General features: G+C 39.6%; 1 protein-coding gene across 2 annotated transcripts in view; it reads right to left on the bottom strand.

Annotated features, from left to right (window-relative positions):
• Positions 1 to 2,567: 2,567 nt before the first annotated feature.
• klf12b (Kruppel like factor 12b) overlaps positions 2,568 to 23,764 on the bottom strand; it is a 62,715-nt gene continuing 41,518 nt past the window's right edge. For both annotated transcript variants that reach the window (XM_088382082.1, XM_088382083.1), the window contains 5 exons: positions 21,422 to 21,504; positions 16,211 to 16,736; positions 12,726 to 12,861; positions 7,134 to 7,291; positions 2,568 to 6,715 (listed from right to left, as the gene is read on the bottom strand). In XM_088382082.1, coding sequence (XP_088238208.1) covers positions 6,534 to 6,715; positions 7,134 to 7,291; positions 12,726 to 12,861; positions 16,211 to 16,736; positions 21,422 to 21,504 — 1,085 coding nt within the window. In that variant the 3' untranslated portion in view covers positions 2,568 to 6,533. The remainder of the gene's footprint in view (positions 6,716 to 7,133; positions 7,292 to 12,725; positions 12,862 to 16,210; positions 16,737 to 21,421; positions 21,505 to 23,764) is intronic.

Raw genomic sequence — 23,764 nt, 5'->3', positions numbered from 1 at the left:
AATATTGATTGTATCCTTCAAGGTCAGAAGCGTTCAAAAACTAACTCAATTGTTACTCAAGGGTTGTATGAGGATGTAGAAAGATATTTTCAAGATTTTTCTTAATAAAAGAATAATTGATATGAATAAATTTGTTAATAAAATAAATAATTTTAATGTAATAATAAATCCGAAACGTGAATGTTCAAACATTCTTGGCAAAGACATAATAAGGGGAAATAATTACAAATTTGAAGTAGTAGCTTACAGCTGAGCATATACGAGATAATGATAAAAATCATAAAAGTGGAGCATATTGACTGTTGGATAATGGAGTTGAGTGAAACGCTGGAGGAAGTTGTGTTTAAGCTGCAATGAAAATGAACTGCAGCTTCCCATTGCCCTCTGCTGGTGATGTCAGCCAAATGTTAATAAAAGATCTGTGCAGTTCATTTTCCTTATGAACTTTGTTTTCTTATGAATCAAATAAAGGAAAAACATTGTGGCTCTCGAATTTTTCTCAGGAAAGTTCTCCTTATGACGCATTCTAATTGATTTTAAAATCACAGCCGATAGAGATATACAGTATAGACTACATTGTAAATTTAAATATTCAGTTGTTTAAGGATAAGCAGTATTTAAATAATGGATAATTGGCTCAATGTTGTATTTTGTAGTAGTTTAATATTTGCTTGGCAGTTAATATCATTAATATAAAACATTGCTTCGTAATAGTGAAAGTGTCAACCTGAAATTAATTCCAGTGACATTATTTACTATGGGAAAGTTTGTTTTGGAAGTCCACCAGCATCTCAGGAAATGGATTGTATTCCACTTCATGAGATAATTCCATTTGGATGACATGTTCAGTCAGGTCAGCTTTGCAGTGGTTACTCGATACGTTATACTGCATATCTTGTGTGGGAACCAAACAAAAAGCCTGACAAGTCAACTTTATTGTGTTAAGCTGATCTTTAAAGCCGCTGTCACTGTGATCTGAAGAGTGCTGCAAGGTTGGATTAGAACTCAGCTTTTTATTGCTGAGACATGACTATAGGGAAGACCAACAAGGCAAAAGCACCAAGCGTGTGTCAAAGTTCCTGCAAGAAGCTGACAAACCACTCAAGACAGTAAATTAAATATTTGCATTGTTAGAATTAATACATTAGAGTTGATACTCCAAAATCTAATCAAAATCAATACAATCAATTTAACATTCTTGTTTTTTTTGTGCCTGTTTAATTTAAGTGCTTGCTGAGCCTGCAGATAAAATGTTGGGGATTTTTCACATCTCCAGGAACTCCGTTTTTCAATGGTGTATCACTTGACTGGGCAAGAATCCACAAGGTAGTGCAAATTCCCAGGAAAACTTTATACAAAGGCCTGTCTGTCCCACAGGGTCCCCTTAGAAGTGCATGTGTCCTCTGTGTTGCCTCACCTCATTTTTTAAAATATATTTCAACCCATACTAATTCAGACAAAAATAGCGTAAAAAGTGTTAAATAGCAGAAAATTTTAAATTCATGCAATGTTATCAATGATGACACATTTTTTTGGGGAGCAAATCATGTCCCGGCATCATACGTGTTTTTTAAATCATGCTCCAAATAAGATGAAAGTGTTGTTTCCTTGATTTGTCTTCAAAAAGCAATTTCAAAGTGTTTCCTTTTTTTCTTCACTCAGGACCTGGCAACGTGAACATCTGCCAGACGTTTTTAGTGTCTTTTCAAAGTGGCTCTTAAATATTTATTATTTTTAAATTAATTAATAAACACCAAATAAAGCCTTTTCCCAGTGGGAGGATTACTTTTATGGACAACTTTTTTTGTGAACACATTTGACATTTTTAAGAGCAAAACTTTCTTGTTTTTATATCGTGTATGTTTTTCATAATCAAATGTATTCCTTACTTTTAGTGCATATTTATCCAGAACATTTTGGTCAAATTTGAATATAAATGAATTGTTATCTACTTAGGCTTACCATGTGTGGACTTTTTGGGTCCAACTGGCAAACTAGGAATGGAGCATGCCAAAACCATGCATAGCAAAGGTCACAAGTGTTGTACCAGGTTCAAGTAGAAACAAATGTTGCATATTATCATTTGGATGATTAATTTTTGACCGGCTATGATTTGCCCATCTTGACGAGCCGGTGGAGGAACAATAAGAAATGAATACTTTTTGTTTAAATTTTGATAAGTTTGGAAGGATTTTGATTGTTTTTTGGGGGGCGGTCACTGTTATTTTTGGGGGAGAACATGGACGGCAACATATTCAAATTCAGTCACAGTCGTCCACTGTTGGGCTATGTCTCACGTTCGAGGTAACAGCCAAAAATTTAAAACAAAATGGGTGAAATTCAGAATGATCTACTTTGGAGTATAATTATTCTTGAGAATCTGAAGAAATTCAGAAGCACACGACTTTAGGGGCAGATCTCCCCCTTCCCCACCCAGAGTTTTCAGAAAAAAATTGCAATTTAATGACTTGAGGTTCCTTCAATTTGGAAAACTTTAGGTGCACTAAAAGTTAGTTTCCATTTCTGTAAATTTGCCTACAAAAGAATAACAACATATTCCCCAAACATTACATATAAAACGCAATTTTATTAACCTTCATGCCGCCATTCATTTAATATACATTTAAATGTTTCAACTTATTTAAATTTCACAGCTCCATCCATTTGAAAAAAAGAAATACAGAAGAAGTAGAAGACAAAGCACAGACTGGATAGGCTACTTAAACTCTGAGAAAAAAAACAAAAGAGTAACACAAATAATGGGCACCATGTTTTTAAAGATTTGACACCCCCCGCTGAAAAAAAAAGTACAATTGTGTTATTATTCCGTGAGCAAAATCTCCCTTTTGTGGTCTGTTGAGCAAGCTCACATTTTTCATGACGTCAAGATCGGAAATAAGGTTGAAAGCTATTTACACTACACTCACTTTACATAAATACAATAACAACCATATACTGTACGAAGTATCTGCAAATTGAAATACAGCCGCCGGCTTCACTACTCTTCTGAACCACAAAATCAAAAAGTACATTGAGAGTAAAGTAAATATAGAACCGATAGACTCATTCATTGAAAAAAAGGCATCGATCTACGTTGAGTAGGATTCCTTGTGTTTTCTTTTTTAGCGGGATCATAAAATAAATTTGATTTAATCAAATATTTTTTGTAAGAAAGTGTATTATGAACAGTGTATGATGTTAGTGCTAGGATGCAACAAACGCATCTAATCACTCCGGAAAATTCACTGCAATTAAAAACATGGGTAGTACGACTTGCATATCGTTGTCTGTGCTTTTTTTCCCCCCTAAACTGTTGCTTTGTGATGTAAAAATGATTCCATCAAATGAAAATGCTGCACGGAGCAGTAACGTGACACGAGGCACTACTTATAAACATTATTATTAGCATTGTTATTATTGCATAACTTTGACCCTGGTTACCGTTACACAATTATGTTTGAAAAAGATGTTCAAGAGAAAATACAATACACCCTGTCAGGACAGGACGTATTTTTTTTTAAAACACTGCTAAGATGAAACAAATTCATATTCTGATTAGGAATTTTGGTGGTATTTGTATACAAACAAAACTGTTTTGAATACTTTTTAACCCCCCCAAAAGATTTAATTGAAAATAGATTAATACAAGAGACTTTACCTAATATTTTATATAAACCATACAATTTTGTGTTTGTTTTTTGAAAAATACTCTTTGTTGATCTGATATTTTGTTCAATATTGTAAACAGAAAAACAATAAACAAACAAATTGGATCGACTTCATATTTACGATAATTCAAAATTGTGGTTGACAAACAAAAATGTAAGCTTTTGGAACAAATAAAGCAACTATGACTATGTGGAACACGCTGAAATGTAAACATACTAAATAAAAATTGTAAAAGGTCTTATTATTGTTGGTGAAATAACAAAAAAAATGAAACTGCTATGTAAACAACTTTGGCACCATTTTTTTTCTTACAAATTTAAGTAAAGTTTACATTGAAATAACAAACTGTTGTGTGGCGCAGGTTAACATAAAAATATCAGGTAAAGTCAAATATGTATTGTTTTGTGTAACCACTAATCAAACCAGTGAAATTGAACAGCCTTTAGCCCCATGTTTGATTGTGTACAACAATTGAATTTGAATGAAAATCTGAAAAAAAGACTAATGTATAAATCCTGCACCTCGAATCAAAGAGCCCTCTTTAGCCAACGTACGTATATACATTATACTGTATACAGTATATTCATATATACACACGTCTTTAAAACGTCCTCACATATATTACAACATTTTTGTACACAAAGAAAAGTAATATAAGCATGTTTAAGTGACCCTCAATCATAAAATGTTATATATATATTTATTATATAGATCATAAAATATGATATTGATGATCATTTTTTTGTTTATAAATTGACATCTTCATTCAAAATCATTTTACAAAAATTAAACTAATAATAGTAAACAAACAAGGTGCTGATATTCTGTCACTAACATAACAAACACATTGATATGTGCACAAATTATATACAGTACATAAATAAAGCGAACATATACATTTTAAACATGGGGTTAATATGTATGAGGGCGGGTGTTCATGGGTGTCGGCCTTTAACAAGGTGCTATTATGTATGTCCGTTTGTATGTGTGTGTGTGTGTGTGTGTGTGCGTGTACATATACACATATACATATACACACAAACATAAAGGTCACTGATTCCTTTTACTGGCTTGGCTCCAATAAAAAAAAATATTTCACTATCAAAGAATCTTGACTATTTTAACACTGTGGGCAGAACAAGCACATCTCTGCATTTCATATGAGGAAAAAAAATCATCCATGGTATATTCTAAATATTGTGGAAAAGATATTGGTATTTGTTTTGGTGATTTTTCTCTTCGTTCTCTTGTTAATTATGGGCAAAAGAATTGGGGATGATCAAATCTTTAAGTACAGTGGAAATGCAAATTTGAATACTCTAAACAATTTGGAAATGCAACACAAGTTTGGAAGAAAATGTCGCTGAAATAGAAGAAATTATTGAATCCACACATTTGTCTCTTTCTTTGGTTTTCAATAGCTTCTTATACATCCAACTGTCCCAAGGTAGGTGATTACAATTTACACTTAGCAAGTGTATTGTTGTAGAATTGTTACATAATTTCATATACGTTTTACATTTTAAGTTTTTAGATAGTATGTTGCAAATTTTGATTTAACATGTTTTGCGGTAGGATGGCACGTTGGTCAACTAGTTCGCACGTCTATCTCATAATGTGGTGATTGTAGATTTGATTTCCATCTCAAACCAGACTATTTCATTTGCCAATTTTTCCTAGGTGGGGAATTTTGAGACTCCACTGTACTTAGGGTTGTTTGTGTTATGTAGTCCCAATACTTTTGTCCATATAAAGTATGCTAATGAAGGCTGTAACAAAACATCAACTTTACTTCTCATTACAATCTAGACTAAGTATTTTGTAATTGATGACATCCGAGGCAGCTAAACAGTGCGTACAGACGGGAGAAAAAAATTTGACATCAATCACCCACACGACATCTGTAACCAAAATGCATTCTTTTTATGTCTTCTGCGTGTGTGCATTTGCTGCCATCTTTGTAACAATTAAGCCATTTGAAAGTCAAGTGCTGCTGTGCAAAAAAAAATCCATAAATTCCAAAACCAGCCAAGAGAAAAAGTAAGGTAAGTAAAGTCCTTATCATGATTGTTGTCAAGTTCTCTGTACACGATGTTGCTGAAGCGTTTAAAGCAAGCAATGAAACCTTGAGGAAAAAAAGGCCCTCGAAAAACATTTGACCCACAAAGGCTCATAACACATAATAACAATAATAATAAACATTTGTCCGATGGTATTTTTTTCACAAATTTAGTATGGCCCTCAGAGGACTAAAGTGGCCCCTGATAGGAAAAAAGGTGATTTAAAGAAAGTGTATACTGTTGTAACCATTAAGATTGCACTTGATCTGATTGCTTCATCACAGCACAAAAATCCAACAGAGAGGCTCCAGATTTTTGTTGTTGTAGTTTTTGTCAAATGATGAAATTTGAAAGTTAGTCCAGCCAAAAACATTGGCTTTTGTGTCAATGGGCTTGCGGGTGGTTCATTCAAAGGCCAGAGGAATTCATCCGTGATCAAGTGGCGCCCTCTGCGGACGAATCCGGTCTGCTTCTGGAGCTCCATCACCATTAAAAAAAATGGCAGAAAGAAAACTCCAGACTCTGGGGTCTTTCACATTATAAAGACAAAAAATATTCTGAAAATTGCAATTTCTTCCCCTGTCTGATTAAAGAGTCCATGTTAAAAACTTCCAAACAGTGCTGTAAAAGACAATAAAAGCTCCTGACTGTTCCTTCCGAGAGGATCCCAATTTGACCCTGTTTTCTTTCTTCTTCCGCGCCATCTATTTCCTGTGTGTCCAGGCCAGCTGAAGAACATTTCCCAGGGAGATCCGGCTCCCCTGCGCGTGCTGGATCCTTCCTTCTGATAATTTCTCACTTGTCTCACACCAGCATGTGTCGGCGCCGGTGCAGGGCTAAGTGGTCCGAACGAGAGAAGCTGCGGTCGCAGTCCGCGCACTTGAAGGGCTTGACGCCCGTGTGCTTCCGGTAGTGGCGGGTCAGTTCATCTGAGCGGGCGAACTTCCACGTGCAGCCGTCCCAGGTGCATTTATAAGGCTTTTCTCCTAACGGACACAGAAGTACACATACGCTAAAAAAACACAAACTTAGCATCTTATAATGTCTCCCTAGTCAGTCATTGTTTCATTTCATTCATATGCTTTGAGAATAATTGTCAATTTATTTGTCTATGTGAAGCCCTTTGAGACTGCTTGTGATTTAGGGCTATACAAATAGACTTGACTTGACTTGACTTGACTTGGTTAACCCTTTACAGTTCAAAATGGCTTTAATGGGGGTGAGGAGTGCTTGAACTTTTTATCAGATGACAGCAGTTAACTTATTTTTGTACAATTAACATGTTACATTAAACATCACCTGTAAAGCTACTAAGTAGCTCAGTGAAATAAAGGTAATTTAAAAAAAAAAAATTATTTGGACTCAGCTTATGGAATCGTATTAGATAGGTGGGTGTGCACTGACCTGTATGTGTCCTCCGATGTGCTTTTAAATGGGAGCTTTTGGTGTAAACCTTATTGCAGCCCTCAAAATCGCACCGGTGGATTCTCCGCTTTTTGGAATCGGGCGACTCCGACCTCCGGGGGCGACGTATGCTGTCAATACTGAACGGTGACATTGAACTGTAACACAAAAGAAATGGTAAGGATGATGGAATTTTTCCTTTATATTTTTCCAAGTTTATTGACACTTGTTTTAAGGGATTTGAGCATTTAAAATAAAGTTTTGGAAAAGGAAAAAAATAAGTAATTTTTTGATCGACAGACAGACTGACACTCAGACACTCAGACAGACAGTCAGACAGTCAGACAGTCAGACAGTCAGACAGACAGACAGACAGACAGCATGGAATGTGCATGTCAGTAATTCAATGTACAATTCGCCACCAGGTGGCAGTGTAAGGCTGCACTGTACAGTAATAAAGAAAGATGAGGCCTGTTTTTATTGCTTCCTTTAAAGACAACCATCCATCACCGTGTTTTATGTCTCCATCAAGTCCAGTGAGGTTGAAGACTTACTACTTATTTCCGTCGTCTATTACTGGTAATATGTGTGTTTTTAGTCAGAGGGCCCAAAATGTCTCATAAGGACAATTTGATAAAGTTTTTGTCTAATTACAGCAATTATTGCTTTCGTCTTAATTCACAAGCTCAAAAAACACATCTTGTGATGGTTTTGGGTGTGTCCCTCTCCCCTCTTATGCAATGGACTACTCCATATTCGCAATGCGCGTGTGCAGACTCGATTTTGGAATTTTATTTTGGATCAAAACTACGAAAGGTTTCAATCATTTCCACTGTAACATCCAAATCTGTCTAACCGACAACAAGAGCCAGATGCTCTTGCCAGTTGTCGTAGCACTGCTGTCAATGTCATCAGAGGAAGCTGCAGCACGAGTGGCACTTAATTTCAACCATTTTTCAATGTTGATTAATGTTCTTATCAATTACAGTAATCACATTGGGACTTGTTAGATAATATTAATCAAGAAGGTCATTCAAATGTGGAGGCACCAAACGAATAAATGTATATATTGCATTTCAATGTGCATTTAGGAGGGCCAAATGAGGAAGGATGAGAGAGGAAGATCAAGGGCTGGGTTTGTGCACCAGACAGTTCACGCAAGGGACTGCCGCCACCGCAGCAAAACCACTTCCTGTTTCCCCCTTGTGTCTTTTACCATCTTTTTGTTTCTAATTCTCAAAAAATGTGAGACACAGACAAGCAGAGGAGAATGCCGCAGACACCTGTTGCTCGTGGCCTCTTGCCAAAGTGAAGCTGTAAAGGAAATTCTCATGAACACGCCTTTCATGCTCTACATTCAGCCGCACAATTGATTTACCTTGGTAATTTGGGGTGTTTCATTTCAATGCTTAGTATTTTATTTCAATATTTTAATATGTTATCATCATTATCCAATAAAATACATTTACTAAATGAACGATATTTTTTCTGTAACTTTATCACAACCATACAACATAAGTCAGTCAAAAATAATCTTTCAAAGACGCACATAAAATAGTTGAGTTACTGTGTGTGAATATTATTATACAATCTATTTTATTTGTTTAATTTATATTTCATCAGCAAAATGAGGAATTACACTACGATGGAATCCAGTTTTTTGTTGTTGATGTTTTTTTTAACCATTTCTACCGTCATTTAATGGCTTGGTAGTAAATTTAGGCAAGACATTACACTTTTTAAAACACTCAACGGGTATGATGTTGATGTTATTTGTCTACAGCTAACATCCAAGGTCTTTAAGAAGTGGGGAGTTAACAAATAAGTAGGCTATACATAACCTACTTGGAGAAAAATCAGTCTTTTATGACTACAAAATGAGCTATTAGCTCATGAATCCATCACTTTGCATAAGCATATCTTTTTTATTTTAACATATGTAGCTGCGGTGTGACAATCAATTGGTGCTACTTTTCTCATGTGAGCCCCAAGTTAAGCCGCCTCCCAACCTCTGTTTATTTGTGTCTCTAGGGGGAAAAGAGGAAGTAGCACTTTGATACATTTTAAACATTGCTGACCTCTGTTCCTCTCTTTCTGCTTTCTCTCCTGATCAAAATGTGTGTATAGATGTGTGTCACCCTAAAGGGCTGGTCTGGAGCCTGCTTTATTAACACAATAGCATCTGTGTGTTTGGCGAAAAGGAAAGCGGGTCATGCTAACGGATGAGGTTCTCACGCTGCGTCTAATTGCAGCTTTGCAGAGAAAACAGGAAAGGACGTGAGAAAGTGTGCCCTGGGTGGCCTCCCGTCGGCCATTGTGGTACCTGTCAGAGGATATGACTCCAAGCACTGCTGCACTTCTGCCACCTACACATTACGCTCTGACTCCGCCACGTCTTGAGGAACAAGCCAGAGCGACGTGTGGGACTTAAGAGGACAGTATACCCAGAAGCATGACGTGCCTTGCGTTCATTACGTCCCTTAATACTGACTAAAATTGTCTAGACTCCAGCTCTACATTTGCACACCAATGGACCTTTTACATAACTACCAGACAAAAAGAGAGAAGACAGTGTTGGAGCTTAAAGTGGAAATAGGAACTTGTTTTACAAGTCATACTCTGTCGTAAAGTACAAATACATGTGCTGATGTATTTTTGATCAGCTGTAAGGTTGCAACATCGCTCACCAGCGATTAACATTTTGAATCCCAACCAAACCACTAACAACTCATGAAAACTAGTTACCGAACCCAGAAGACTTTTGTAACCTTGTTCAGCTGGTTTCAGCCACATGGCTCGGCGTTCGACGTCTTTCAATTCATCGACGAACCTCAACCTCGTTCATGTGTGAATGATCATGTACGTCACTTCTCACCCAACTAGAATCCAATGTCAAAAATTAATGATGCACATTATAGGGACTTTGGGGGTCTTTGCTACTTCCAACTTGAGGGTGTCTCTCATACACGCACACATGAACACACACACTCCTTCCAGCCTCACTGTTCTCTTTTCAACTGGCGTCCTCCAACAATAGCCTATCCACTGTTCCCCTGGGAAACGCATGAATATGGAGGAGGTTCCTGAAGAAACCAACCCCACACACATATACACACCTTCTCCTCCCTCATTTCAATCATATTCATATATGGATACCTGGAATTGAAAATGTGCCCTTACACCTCTCCTCTGTGACGCTCTGCATGATGCTTGCATAAATGTGAGTGCAGAATGAAACACATCTTTTCTTTCAAGCTCACAATGGAGCTCTCCATATGTCAACAAAGGCGCATGCATTGTGTCAACTTCTGCGTATGGGTGTAACTCGAGATGGACGTGTTTGACGCACCCCCCTCTACCACTTGAGTCTGTCGTGCTCCTGTGTGGACAGTGAGTTGACCTCCTTGTGGAAGCGACTGTGCGGGGCGCAGGAACATGTGTTGATGTACAGCAGGAGCACTCGGACACCTGAGGTCTACTGATGGGAGGGAGAGAGTAAAGGAGCACAGCCTGGCTGGACGCTTGGGTAGAGAAAGGTTGGGGCTTGCCAAACTCTCCTCTCCTCTGAATTACCCAATGCCACATTTGCGTGTGTGTGTGTATGTGCGTGTATGTGCGGGTGCGTGCGTGCATGCATTTTCAAACGTTAATATAAAGCAGTCAATTTTATCTGAATGTGTTGCGTAGCAGGGTCACCAAAGTATTGTTTCACACAGAGATTGTATCAACGCCCAACAGATGTTCAGCTGCCTTTTTCTTTGACACAGAACCCAGTTAAGCCATGCCGCAAACATGGGCGTTTTCACACAGACATCCTGGAATCAGAATATCTGGTCGTAGACAGTAGCAATTACTTTTGACATAGTAGATCGAGAGAATCAGTCAGTGCTTTTGTCATATACATGCCTTCATGCAACAACACAACACTGCACAATCAGACAACACGAGTCAACAAAAACTTTATGTCAACTTTAGTCAACTTTATGAACACTTGTCGTCACTGTTTCAGTCTGGAACGAACGACCTCAAAAGCAGGAACATTTTTAGTTTGACTTGGGAAGTATTGCAGCAGCTGCTCTTTGTATGCTTGTTTTGCATATCCTTCCTCTACCAAGCCATGGGACCTAAAAACTTCCCTTTTTCGACAAGGCTGGGAAATTGACGTCTTGCACCAATAATGGGAAGGGGTCACTTCACTTTACCTGCACTGATGACTCCCCATAAATTTTTTTTAAAAAACTCACACTTCTGATTTAAAGTTTGGGTTCCCAAACTGTGACTAATTGTGGCAGCACATTTAAAGTAGCAATTGAGGTACAACGATTAATCGACAACTAACCAATTATCAAATGAACCCTTAATTATTTTTGAAAATTGATGGTTTGTTCGGATAATTGTTTTTTAACACTGTCCAAATGTTCAGAATTTCAGCTAAATATCCGATTTCTGTAATCTTCCATGAAAGCGTACTGATTATCTTTGTGTTGAACCAAAATAAAACATTTGCTTTTACTACGGAAAACAATGATCTATTCTGGCCTTTTTTTCGGTTTCAGTCCAAACAATTACTGAATCACAATTAACGGATGTCAATTAAAAAAAACCTAAATAATTGCCAGATTAATCCATTATGAAAAGAATTGTAAGCTGCAGCCCAAAGTTGCAGGGAGCTGTCTGAGTTGAGAGTGAATCACCAGTCAATAGACTGTGCAATTCTCAGGTCCAGAAGTTATTTGGTCGCATCATGTTTGCACATGAGAAAGATTAGCACAAGCCTGGGAATACTTTCCTCACAGTTAGACTAAATAACCATCCGATGGGCATGAACTTGAGTCTGGCCAGGCAACCGTTCTGGCTCTCTGTCCCACAGTTAAGGAGGAGTGGGGGGGTTTGTCCGACTTCCTGCTTACCATCAGGAGAGCGTCGGAGCTGTCATCCACTCAAGAGGCGAGTCTTTTCATTCAACACAGATGGGCTGGCACGGCTGAGGCTCACCATGCTGGGAGTCCGTAAAGTATACCCGCCATGTTAGACTGTATACGCCGTTGCACAGCAACACAATACATCCAAACCCAGTGCGGGCGGGAAAGAGCTTCAAGGTAGATTGATATGAGCTTTTATGTCAAAGGTGGGAAATTTTGACCTCCGTACTCTTATAAATGTATTTCCTACGTTTATGGAATAGTCAACCTGTCCTTGAAATTGACAATGTATTTTAAGTTTATAGACCTTTTAAAACTGTCAACTGTCAGGTTGTATATACCTGCACAATTGAAGAGAGCTATATTAAAAATAGATTGTCAAAATTGCAGAGACCACTGGAGCGCTAACCCTCACCTTTAATATGATTCAGAAAAATAATGTATGTGTTCGGAGTTTTCACTTAAACTCGTCTGAGAAGGTATTGGTTGACTTCGTGGTGAACTGTAATGTCTCTTGATGAGTAATAGCGTATGTTAAGATATTAGTTTTGGTCATTACTGTAAATGTGCAGACATGATTTGTACTGTAAGACACAAAACCACTCAACTGAATACAAACAAAAGAATGCACAGAATGGCGCTTGAACATTTGTAAGAGAATAGTACTCACTCTTGTACAGCTCGGGCTATGGACAGTGCCGTGGAGCCGGTCTCGTTGACGCTGTCCAACGTTACATTTGGCAGGTCGTCGTCATCGCTGTCACTCTTGATGTGACGCGGAGACAGGCCGTTGAGTTCCATGTGCGCTGTGAGGACCAGACAAAAGTGATGAAGGTGTTGCAAAAAACCCAGAGATAATAAAAATGTATTGGCACGGTTACGGTACAATATTTATTTGAAATAGTTTTTCAAAATGTTCCGACATTTGTTGGGTTTTTGTTCTGATGGAAACACACTAAGCATCCCATCGACTGTTTTTTTGAGTCAGCATCACCCCACACATTGATTTAAATAAATGAATCATTCCCACCATGGAAACAAATATTTCCATTTCTACTGTTCAAGTCTCTTTAGTACAGTTAATCCTTCCAGCTTTTCTCTGTAAAATGTATTGCATTGTATTTGCTAATAATCATGTGTGTCTTAAATGATTACCTGGATTTACGTGACCAACTTTAAAATTGCTTCAATTTTTGTACAGTTAGGTTTCAGTCAGACGTTAGACAATGGATTACCAAAAAAAAAAAAAACATTTTCCCCATGGAAAATATTTTTTTTGGAGCTTTCATGTCAGATGTCATCGTACTTTTTCTTAAGTACATTCAGAATAAACAACCTACTCCACAGTATGGTGATTAAATATTGATTATAAGTAATTCTGAATGAAACCCATACTAAGGCAACCCGTCAATAGAGAACATATTGTCCATTGAGGCTCTTCTATATGAATTTCAAAGCAATCAAGGGTCCTCTCAGATGGCACTGAAACCATTACAGCCCATAATAAGAGCAGCAAATAAAGCAGCAGTGACTGCTTTTAAAGCTCTCTACTTCTACAATTTGAAGAAGGGGGGCGAGTGTGTGTGTGGTGGGGGGGTCACCATCTCGCCTGGCCTATGGAAAGCCTGCAATTAGGGATTGTAATTAGCAGAAATGTGAGGTGCGTTGAGGAGTGGGGGGTGCATTTTGAGCGAGGGACACAAAGGATGAGTGCTGGAGAGGTGGGCAGATCACCGCATTTCTTTCCTTTCTTTCTCTCTCTCCTGTTGTTAGCAGTCATGCCCTGTTTCCATGGCAACCTGCTGCGGGAGACAGGGAGGCAGCAGTGAAAAGGAAGTGTATCCGCCCTCTCTTAAAGAGGATGGCCGACCTGTGTGTGTATGTGTGTGTGCGCTTGTGGGCGTGTGGATGTGTGTGTGTGTGGGCAAAGTGTTTTTGTATCTATGTTAAAAGCTTTTCATACGACTTGCATCACTGCACCCTGTTGTGTTGCTGTCATCGGCTTTAAAGTGAGTCAAATAGGTGGAGATGCTTGCAGGTACATACTTATTTCTCGGGTCGTATAGTTAATGCATATGTCGAGAGCTTTTATTAGCTTCACTAGCAAAAAAAAAAAAAAAAAATGCCTTTTGAGAAATGCAATGGTAGCCCTCACAAAATTTCATTCTATAAGCAAGCTCATAACTCTAATGCATTGTCTTCATTGAAATGAATTCAAAGGTCATTAATCTGTCCAAGTCACAAAAAACACACTTATTTGGTTTTGGGATGAACAAGTTTAAAAAATAACACACAAATCATACACACGTATGTGTATATGGGTCATGCATGATAACATGCCAAATATGAGTGTACGTCACAACACTTGAGTTCAGTGAGCAACTTAGATAAACTTGTTTTTTTTTTCGCAACACTTATTTCAAAAGAAGAAACATCTTCTACAGGCATGAAGTAATCATATCACGGCAGCTGTCATCACACCTCATTTTAGCCAGCATCAACGGCTTGGTGTGTTTTTCTTTTCTTACACCACATTTCAATTGTCATTAAAGTTAAGTTCTTTCATGTGTTACTTCTAACAGTGGTTAACTTATTAATGCACTTGTACGGGAGTCAGTAATGTTGAAATGTTACATTAAACATTCCCTCCGCAGTTAATTTAAGATTTTAAAATTACAGCAGTTTACACCAAAGCTACTTTCAATTGGAACATTTTTAAAATTTAAACAAATCAGAAGTCAACCAGTCCGCCAGAATAAAGTGTCGGCCGATCACTGCAAGATGCTGATGAGAATGTCAATCAATCAAATATCAGCATTCTTATCATTTTTATTTTTTTTATTTTGAAAGCTTAAATTGTCTACTGACCGCATTAAAAGTAACTAAATTCATATTTTTTTTGTGTCAACTTCACTTTGTGTACGTGTGAGTGCCACCCATCTTCAATATGCATCCACACCCTGTTATACAAGTCTTGATTTTCCTGTCCTATTTTTTTCTCCCACAGAAATTCACAAGTATCTCTGAGGATGACCCAACCCAGAGTTAATTATTATGTACTCGTATGTAGGCTACGTTCACGGGTAAGAAGCCTAAATGTCCATCCTTGCAGGATGTGACCAGAAGCAACCTCTTTTAGAAAAATGAACACTCGCTCTGTGTATGGCGAGGGGGGTGGACAAGAGCGGCCAGTGTAGGTTCCCTCCCGTGGTTGGCAGTAAAAGCCCCACCCAAAAAGAGAGAAGCAGTCACACCCTGCATGACATTGCTACGGATGTTTGCTGCTTCGCTAGTGCTACCTGGAATAAAAGGCAACAAACAACACCTAATAACTCTCCTCTAGAGCGGAACACGGACAAAATGACGGCACACCGTTTGATGCAACACATAAGGTTCCCAACAGTGATGAGAGTAAGCCACATGAGTGTAATGCTCAAATCTTAACCTTTAAGATTCAAACAAGTCCCAAATGACTAGGGCCTGAAAGATTAATCGTTCTGTTGATTAAATCGGCTGATTATTGCGCTCTCTATTAACATTTACATCTTGCATTAACTCTCTTTATTAGAGCCTGACAACACGTGCTTCATTTTGACCAGCCTGTTTACGTTACGTTGCTTAGGTTTAAGTTGCTCTACCTGTAGAATAAGTCACCCTCAATTTATGGCAATAAGAAAAAAAAGAGCGCTAAACTCATTTATAAATTGATTTATTTTTGTGAAATAATTTCCCAAAGGTTTAATGCTTTTACATGCATATTTTGTTGCATTTTTTTACCCCAAATTTCTCAGTTTAAAAATTAAACAAATACTGAAAGGCAAAGTATTTAAAAAGAGTCGAATGTTATATATTCAATTAATATATTTGTTGGACGTGACAAAGAAAATAAGTTAATATATTCAGTATGGATTCTTGGAATTATTTGTCCGATTAATCGGTAATTGTTTTTTGTCTCATCGGCCTCAAAACTTTCATATTGGTCACGCCCTTCAAATTACCATGGCAAAAAATAGTCCTCACTAAATTTCAGACAGAACTGCTCCGCATAAAGTCTGCAACCTAAGACACACAAGAAATGTTTTCAATATGTCTTCTTATAAAGGTTTGACTTATTTATTTGTTCTGGCACGTATGTTTTCAGTGCACTGGTCTCACCTTTTCCCTGGCTCTTGGCGTCGTCCAGCAGAGGTAGCATGATGGCGTTGTTGAGGCTGGAGGGCGAACGCACGGCCGTGGTGTACATGAGCGGCAGCGACTGCACCACCACCGGGATGCGGTGAACGCGCCCACCCAGCTTTCCGGCGCCCTGCAGGCCCAGCGGGCTGGACGGAGGCGGCGGCACCGAGTGCAGGATGTGCAAATATGGCTGACCTCTCATCCCGGGCGCCACCAGAGGGCCCGGCGAGAGCACCGACGATGCCGAGGTGATAACCGACGGCGAGGACGAAGAGGACGACGACGACAGAGAGGACGGCGAGAAGGCGGATCGCAGCGGCGAGGAGGATGACGTAGTGGTGGAGGATAATGAGGGGCGGTGCTTGTTGATTGACAGGTCCACCGGCTCAGTCTGCGTGTGGAAGTGCAGGTCGTGGGCGAGCAGGTCTTCTGGAGGTTCGGGTTTCACTCTGCTGAGGAAGAAGGGAACGCCGTCCATTGCGGAATAAGGCCGCACTTTGGGTGACTGCAGAAGAACAGATGCATTTTTCTTTAAATATTTGGGTCTGGATGTCTTAGCTTTGATAAACAATAGTTGTGGGATGGATGGATGGATGGATGGATGGATGGATGGATGGATGGATGGATGGATGGATGGATGGATGGATGGATGGATGGATGGATGGATGGATGGATGGATGGATGGATGGATGGATGGATGGATGGATGGATGGATGGATGGATGGATGGATGGATGGATGGATGGATGGATGGATGGATGGATGGATGGATGGATGGATGGATGGATGGATGGACGATAAGTTGAAGATAAGTTGACAGTTGAGACTGACAGAGGTCACAAGAAAAGAAGAAGAGCTCGATTTCCTGGCAAAATTCAACGGTTATGTGGGGCACCAAATTCAAATTTTCTGTTTACAAAATAAAAAGGATTCTTATGGCTGAATTCATTCAATTCTTAGAAGTTTGGGGATTTGTTCAAATTCGTGACTGTTTCAAAGAAGCCTTAAACTGCTCTGTTAATATTCTGAGTATGCACAAAATAAGGGCACTATGGAAAGAAGTAGAATGGTTGTTTAAAATCTTAATTCTCCCACTGTCCTTTGTCTCTTAAAATAAACCTTATTCTTACTATGACTTTGGGCAATTCATGCCACTTTTGACCACAGCTAATACAAGCATTCATTGTTGCCTATACAGTTAAACACCCGACTATTCATGGAAGATAGCAACCAGGCCATCCCACGATTAGCGAAACTCCACAAAAACTACTGAGGAGAATTTGAGTGTCAGCTTTTAAAATAATAAGTATTCTAACAGAAATGACGAATTGTGATTGGTGATTGGTAGTATTTGAATATTGTTTTTTAGGTAAAACTTGTTAAAAAAAATATTATTAGACCCTACGGTGAAAACTGTATCACTAGTATATGTATAGTATCTATAAAATCAATAATATCTTGACCATGACAAGTTTACTGATGAGTTGTCAGAGGGGCATCATTGAGCCTCAGTGTGGACATATTTCAAAAGTGATCGAATTCTTGCTACAACTTTGTCCAAACCGCTAAGGAACATTTGACGACGTAATAAAGATAGTGTCACTCAGCACTTGTAACCTTTCATCATCTCCTCTCTTTCCCTCCCTGCGTTGTTCCGCCTCTCGTTTCCTCCTGTTTTCCATCACTCCCCCCGAGTAATGTGCCTCTGTGTATTGCCCCCCCCAACCCCCTTTAAATCTCCTTTGTGGAAAAAAAGGATCATATGGGCTCAATTTCCTGCCCGTCTCCCCTCTCTTTCTCTCTGTAAGAGAGGCGCTCCGATGTGACCCCGAACGCATCACAAACTTGTTTACCCACAAACTTTGAGTATTTCAAGTGATCTTTGTCCACGGCGTGTCACGTGTGGCAGGGGTGCTACAAGTTATGATCGTAACAGTAAGGCCTTTCACAGGCCCATCGGGGAGGGAGCTCATTCGTCACTATTTTTTTTTCTTTTAACTAATTGTACATGTAAAGCTTATTAAATCTAGAAGGAAAAGCCAGCCATGAAAAATATGCCCCGCTATGGCTTTTCACCCCCACTTCACATTTTATTCTGCTTATGTAATGCTGGCTGCGAGTAGTGAATTGAGGTTTTTGTTTTTTTTCTTCCAAGTACCGCGTGTTCGCTGTTCTTTTTTTTATTTTTGTAGTAGCTTACTATTTATACACCAAGCTTGTATACTCAGCCTACAGGAAATGTTACCAGCTCATGAATAGAATCAAAACGCTTGTTTACACTATAACGCCCTCGTCAGTGAAAAACAAACCCCGCCACCATCCTAGACGGGTTCACCTCAGGTTTCACGGCGTTGGGTCAAGGTTTATGGCGTGTGGTTATGGTCCGCTTCACAGAGCCACCTACTAAGCATTTTCACAAAAAACAAATATTGCCCATATGACCTTTAAACCCAACCACCCAACCGGAGCATCTCTAATTCAAAATCAATTACTATAATTAGTCGTACTATTACAACAGTATCAGTCCTTGTGAACGGACTTTTTATCGTCATTTCATTTCAAATTGTTGGAGGTGATAAGGAACAGGAACATTGTCATATAGATAATGTACAGTATATATTAAGAAATAGATTTGAACTGTCAGGGGTGGAGCTACAAGTGGGCAAGGGGTGACCATAGCCGTGACTTAGTCAAATACCAAGAACCCTATGTCGCTAAAAAGTCCTGCCACAAGGCAAATATCTCAAAAATCACAAGCAAATCACATATTTTCTCTCGTTTACTGACAAGGAAAGTTGATGGGATTCACTTTGTTTTAAACAAGCGTCAATAATCTAAAATCAATTGATGTTTTGCGCGAATTAGTTCAGACAAAAGTTTAATTAATAAAAAAAATATATTATGGATCATTGTAACAAGTGACTGGTCGGGACAATAAGATATCAGTAACTTGGAAAAAAGACGAAAAAGACTAATCAATTCATTTAACCTTCAGAAATATCTTTTGTCCAATGACAAAAACAAAAGGCGGGCTTTTATATCAACCAAGAGAAACAGGAAAAAATGAAACCACCTGCACTCTCATTATGACAGACACAACCTCCACTTCTCTCACGCACACACACATAAGGATGCACTCGATCCGCCTACCCGCCTCGGTGCTGGTGCCATTGTCTTTAATAGGCGATACTAGTTAGCAGGTCACATTTTCCAGCCTCTTTTGGGGGGAAGGGTCTAAAAGGCAGGCCATATTTCCAGCTTTGGCTCCCTGCCATCCAAATGAAGACCACATTTTTGTCACGGCCTGTCTGCCCTGCAACGGGGAGGCGCAGTCATTTGGGGCGGGAGATTGGATCTCGGCGCACTTCAAAGCTGCTTGGGGTTGCATCCAGATTGACATCGCTGCACGAATGGAGGGTGACTTCAGAGGAGTTCAAAAGCCTTGAGGCGCGGTAGTGAGCAAAACAGCCAGAAAGACTCGGAGAGGAACCACCTGCTGCCTCACTTAAGTGCTCAGATGAGATTTCTTATCAGCAAGTGGTACCTACTGTTTGCGACCAAACAGTTCCTCAAGACCTAAGATAACCCATTTGGCTACAAGGATCTAGTGTTCTTCCCATGCAACATGCACTCACGAATGGAATGACCTCTGCTTCATTTTGACTACGAGACTCTTAAGTGATGCTTTACTAAGATCATGCATGAGTGGCTTTCATAGGAATCGGCTTTTTTCACAGAGACACAGCAAAATAGCCACATTGGAGTCGTAGCACAACATCTTGAGATCGGATCATTCTAATATACGAGCAACTGGTGTGATGTATACACAACACATGGTCATCTAAAAATAAGCCTCGAGTGATCACCTGTAGGTTTCATAGCATCCCTAAGTTCATTAGCATCACTTCGGATTCGGACAAATAACCCTGCCATGACTAGCTCAAGGGCGGAACCGATCTTTTGAACCACAGGAATGAAGATGAGGTGAGCCGCATTAAACTCGAGTCGGACTGCCTGACTACAAACCCTGATAACTTGGGGAGGCTGGCTTACGAAATTAGGTAAAAGTATTTAATAACTACCAAAAAATATATTGGGGCTCTGTTGGAAATATTTTGGCTATGATCAGAGGAGCCTTCTAAATGGACATCATAGGTTCAATTCCAATTTTTGCCATGTGAGATATTTGACAATTTGCACTATTCTTCCACGTGACTCAACTTGGGCATTGCCCACCTGCAACATTTCTTTGATAAAATATAATTTACAAGAAAAAGATTATTATAAGTAATTTTTTGAGCATATTCAAAGGTTACTCAATCGCTGATCCGATTTTAAATCAAAAGGAATCGAACAATAATGCATCATTATTACAGAAACGTGGTGACCTGCACACGTGATGCACACACGCATGCACACAAACACGCACACACTCACACAGCTGTGGCAGCAACACAAAGCCTCTGTAGCCTAGCAACAGCTTCTCCATAACAAGACCACTTTATTTATAGGTATGCTGGACCAGAGAGCTCTGATACTCTACAAGGGCCATGCTAAGCCTGCGTGAATTAACATCGTTATAAACCCGACCCAACTAATAGCGAACTCGCTTTTAAAGACAATGGCGCCCGGCAGGAGTTTAGCGAGTGGCTCCAATTGCGACGTTTAACTTCTGTGTCAGTGATTCATACTTGGCGATAGAAGGCGTGACGGGAGAGTGTGGGGGGAGTTGAGGAAGAGATGGAGCTGTGATAGTGTTCTTCGGAGGAAGAGGAGGATTGTGTTTGCGTGGATGTGTGCGCACAAGAGGAAGATTATTCATGTGTTTGGAAGACAGAAGGGCAAGGGGAGGATCAATGGGGGAATGTAAAGATGCGGAGAGATACTGTAGTAGATTCAGAGTTTCTCATGTGACCCAGCCTCCCTGATGACAATCCCCCCCAACTAGCCCCGAAAACCACCTCCTCCTTGCTAATGCATTCCTGTCCCAGCTGTGGCTCTCCTTCTCTTCCTCCTCGCTACCATGCTCTCCGACCACTCCTCATAGCCCCCACGCTCGCTGTCTGGCTCACTTGCTCAAGCCTGGGAGTGATTATCTGCCCATTGCCGGGAGGGGGAACGAAGGAGAGGAAAGCGAGAGGGGGGTGGTGAGGGAAATGGGGAATCGTCTGGAAAACAACTGCTCGCTTACCCCTTGTTGCGATTCCAGGGGCTCGGCTTTGACTCGGACTGCAGGCATTCCGTCAAGCATTAACATCCTGTCTCTTCGGCGGCCTGTGAAGGGACAAAGAGGAGGCGTATGGATGTTGAGTTAGCTCCTGCGTAGAAGTAAACACATCTGTCTGTCACAAACAACTGGAAGTTAATTTCGAACCCGAAAAGGGTACGATCCAGACCAGCATTTCCTAAACTGAACCCACTGCTGATGTAGGAGTTTACATATCTGATTGCGGTGGACGATCAATCCTCGTCGTGTTCATATCCAACCTGTAGCAGGATTTCAAACAATCCAGGAAGTTCTTCTGACTGAGGAACAACCGCGACTACGTACAGACAATCTAAAAAAGATTGGTTGGATGGATGGATGCCCCCCAAACCTTTGCATGAGTGGGATGGAACTAGGGCTAGGGCAGACTAATGGGCACATCCATCCATCCATCCATCCATCCATCCATCCATCCATCCATCCATCCATCCATCCATCCATCCATCCATCCATCCATCCATCCATCCAGCCATCTATCCATCCATCTATCCATCCATCCATCAAAAAAATGTAAGAAGAAAATATTCACTTTCTTGACATGATTGATTTAAAAAAATACACACACAATGAATCATTACAATAAAAAATATCCCAGAAGCATTGCGGCTTGTCAAAATGCACTTCAGCAAATTCCAGTCTCATCAGTCTCAAGTTATTTCTGTGATGATTGTGGCTTTTTTACACTTAAACAATGGGGTGCCATCAATTTTGCTTGCGCCCTGTGTGGAAAGAAAAGAACACTGTAACCGCTGAAAGAAACAGCAGGCTCAGTTATGTTCTGGGGCTGCTTTACTAAATCTAGCACAGGGTGTCTTGAACCTGGGCTGGGTCTAAAGAAATCTCAAGACTATCGTGGCATTCTGGAGTGAAAAGATGGGGCAATAAACTTTTACTTTTCTGTACCTTGTTCTTAAGGATAATTCAGGATGAATTGTATTGGTCAATTTGCAGTAAGTTTTTACATTATATTTGAAGTTATTTTGGTGATCAATTTGATTTTTTTCTATCGTCATTAGGGGTCTGGAGGCCAATGATGACTGTTAAAGTTATACGAGTAACTTTAATTAATGCTAATAAATTTGCATTTCCTAATTATAATATATACCAAATGTACAGAAGAAGCTACTTATTATAATGATTTAATGTTTTATATAAAACATGAAAACTTAATATGGAAAAAACATTTGAGGTTAGCATTTTGGGTAGATCCTTCGACAACTGTTTCAGTTCCTCATTTGGCCTTCAGCATAAGGGGTTGTAATCAAGGTCAAATACCATGTTGCCATAACCTACAAGATTTTAATTCTAATCCTCACCTTGATAAACAAATTATAAAACATTGATGGGATTAAAACATTAAGAAAAACACTAATAAAAAAAAATGACCTTCAGTTTTAGAAGGGCCGAACTAGACTACTGTGCACCGTAGGACTAATAAATGGACTCCAACGAAACCATTTGTGCCGTTTCCGAGGCTCAAAATATTTCCAGGTCACAGAGCTGTAAAAGTTCATACCGATAGTTCAAAAAGAAAACTTTTCAGTGACAAATGAATGGCCGTCAGGGGTCCAATGATATACTTTTAATTCTGGCACTGATCAAACACAGACATGAATTAGTATGAGCTGAGTCATTATGCTGTTTTAATAAAGACATTGGGCTGCCTGGTGGGCTGCCGCAGGCCTATTCGTCTTTCAATGATGAACAATAACAGGCTTGTATAAGTAGTTACTCAACAGTTGTTGCGACACCATCGCTAGGTCACGGTTCCACATGTCATTCAGGCAAAAAAAAAAAAAAATGCTGCAAATGCACAGCAAACAAACACATGTGCAAGCAAACGTTCTGCCGCCCCCAGAGTGAGCACTCAGCCTCTGTCTGGAGGCCTGTAAATGGTGCTGCTGTAAAAGCAATGAAGCCGATAACAAAACGTATATTCCACATCCCCCTCAGCCGGAGACCTTAGGTAGCAAGCCCTCTTATTATTCTAACAGAAGTGTATAATACAAACATGGCAAGTCACTTCCACATGGTAACGCTGTTACTCCATCATATCCGTTACTCCGTCAAGTTTGCCTTTGTATTGACTCAAGAGGTGGACAAATAAACACGATCAACGGCGTACAATCCTTCCCCTTCGATACTTTCCTAATTGATTGAATGGGACCATTATTTAAGATAGTATTTTGCAGGTATTCCCAGTAAATATTTACAATTGAGGAGAAACTCCATGAATAATGTCCCAAGGTAAATATATTGGGCTTTGGT

The sequence above is a fragment of the Syngnathus floridae genome, chromosome 8 (genome assembly GCF_059516105.1).
Source record: "Syngnathus floridae isolate MCC-2025c chromosome 8, RoL_Sflo_1.0, whole genome shotgun sequence".
Lineage (NCBI taxonomy): Eukaryota > Metazoa > Chordata > Actinopteri > Syngnathiformes > Syngnathidae > Syngnathus > Syngnathus floridae.
Note: the sequence above shows the minus strand (reverse complement) of the source record. Positions and strands in the feature narration are given on the sequence as shown.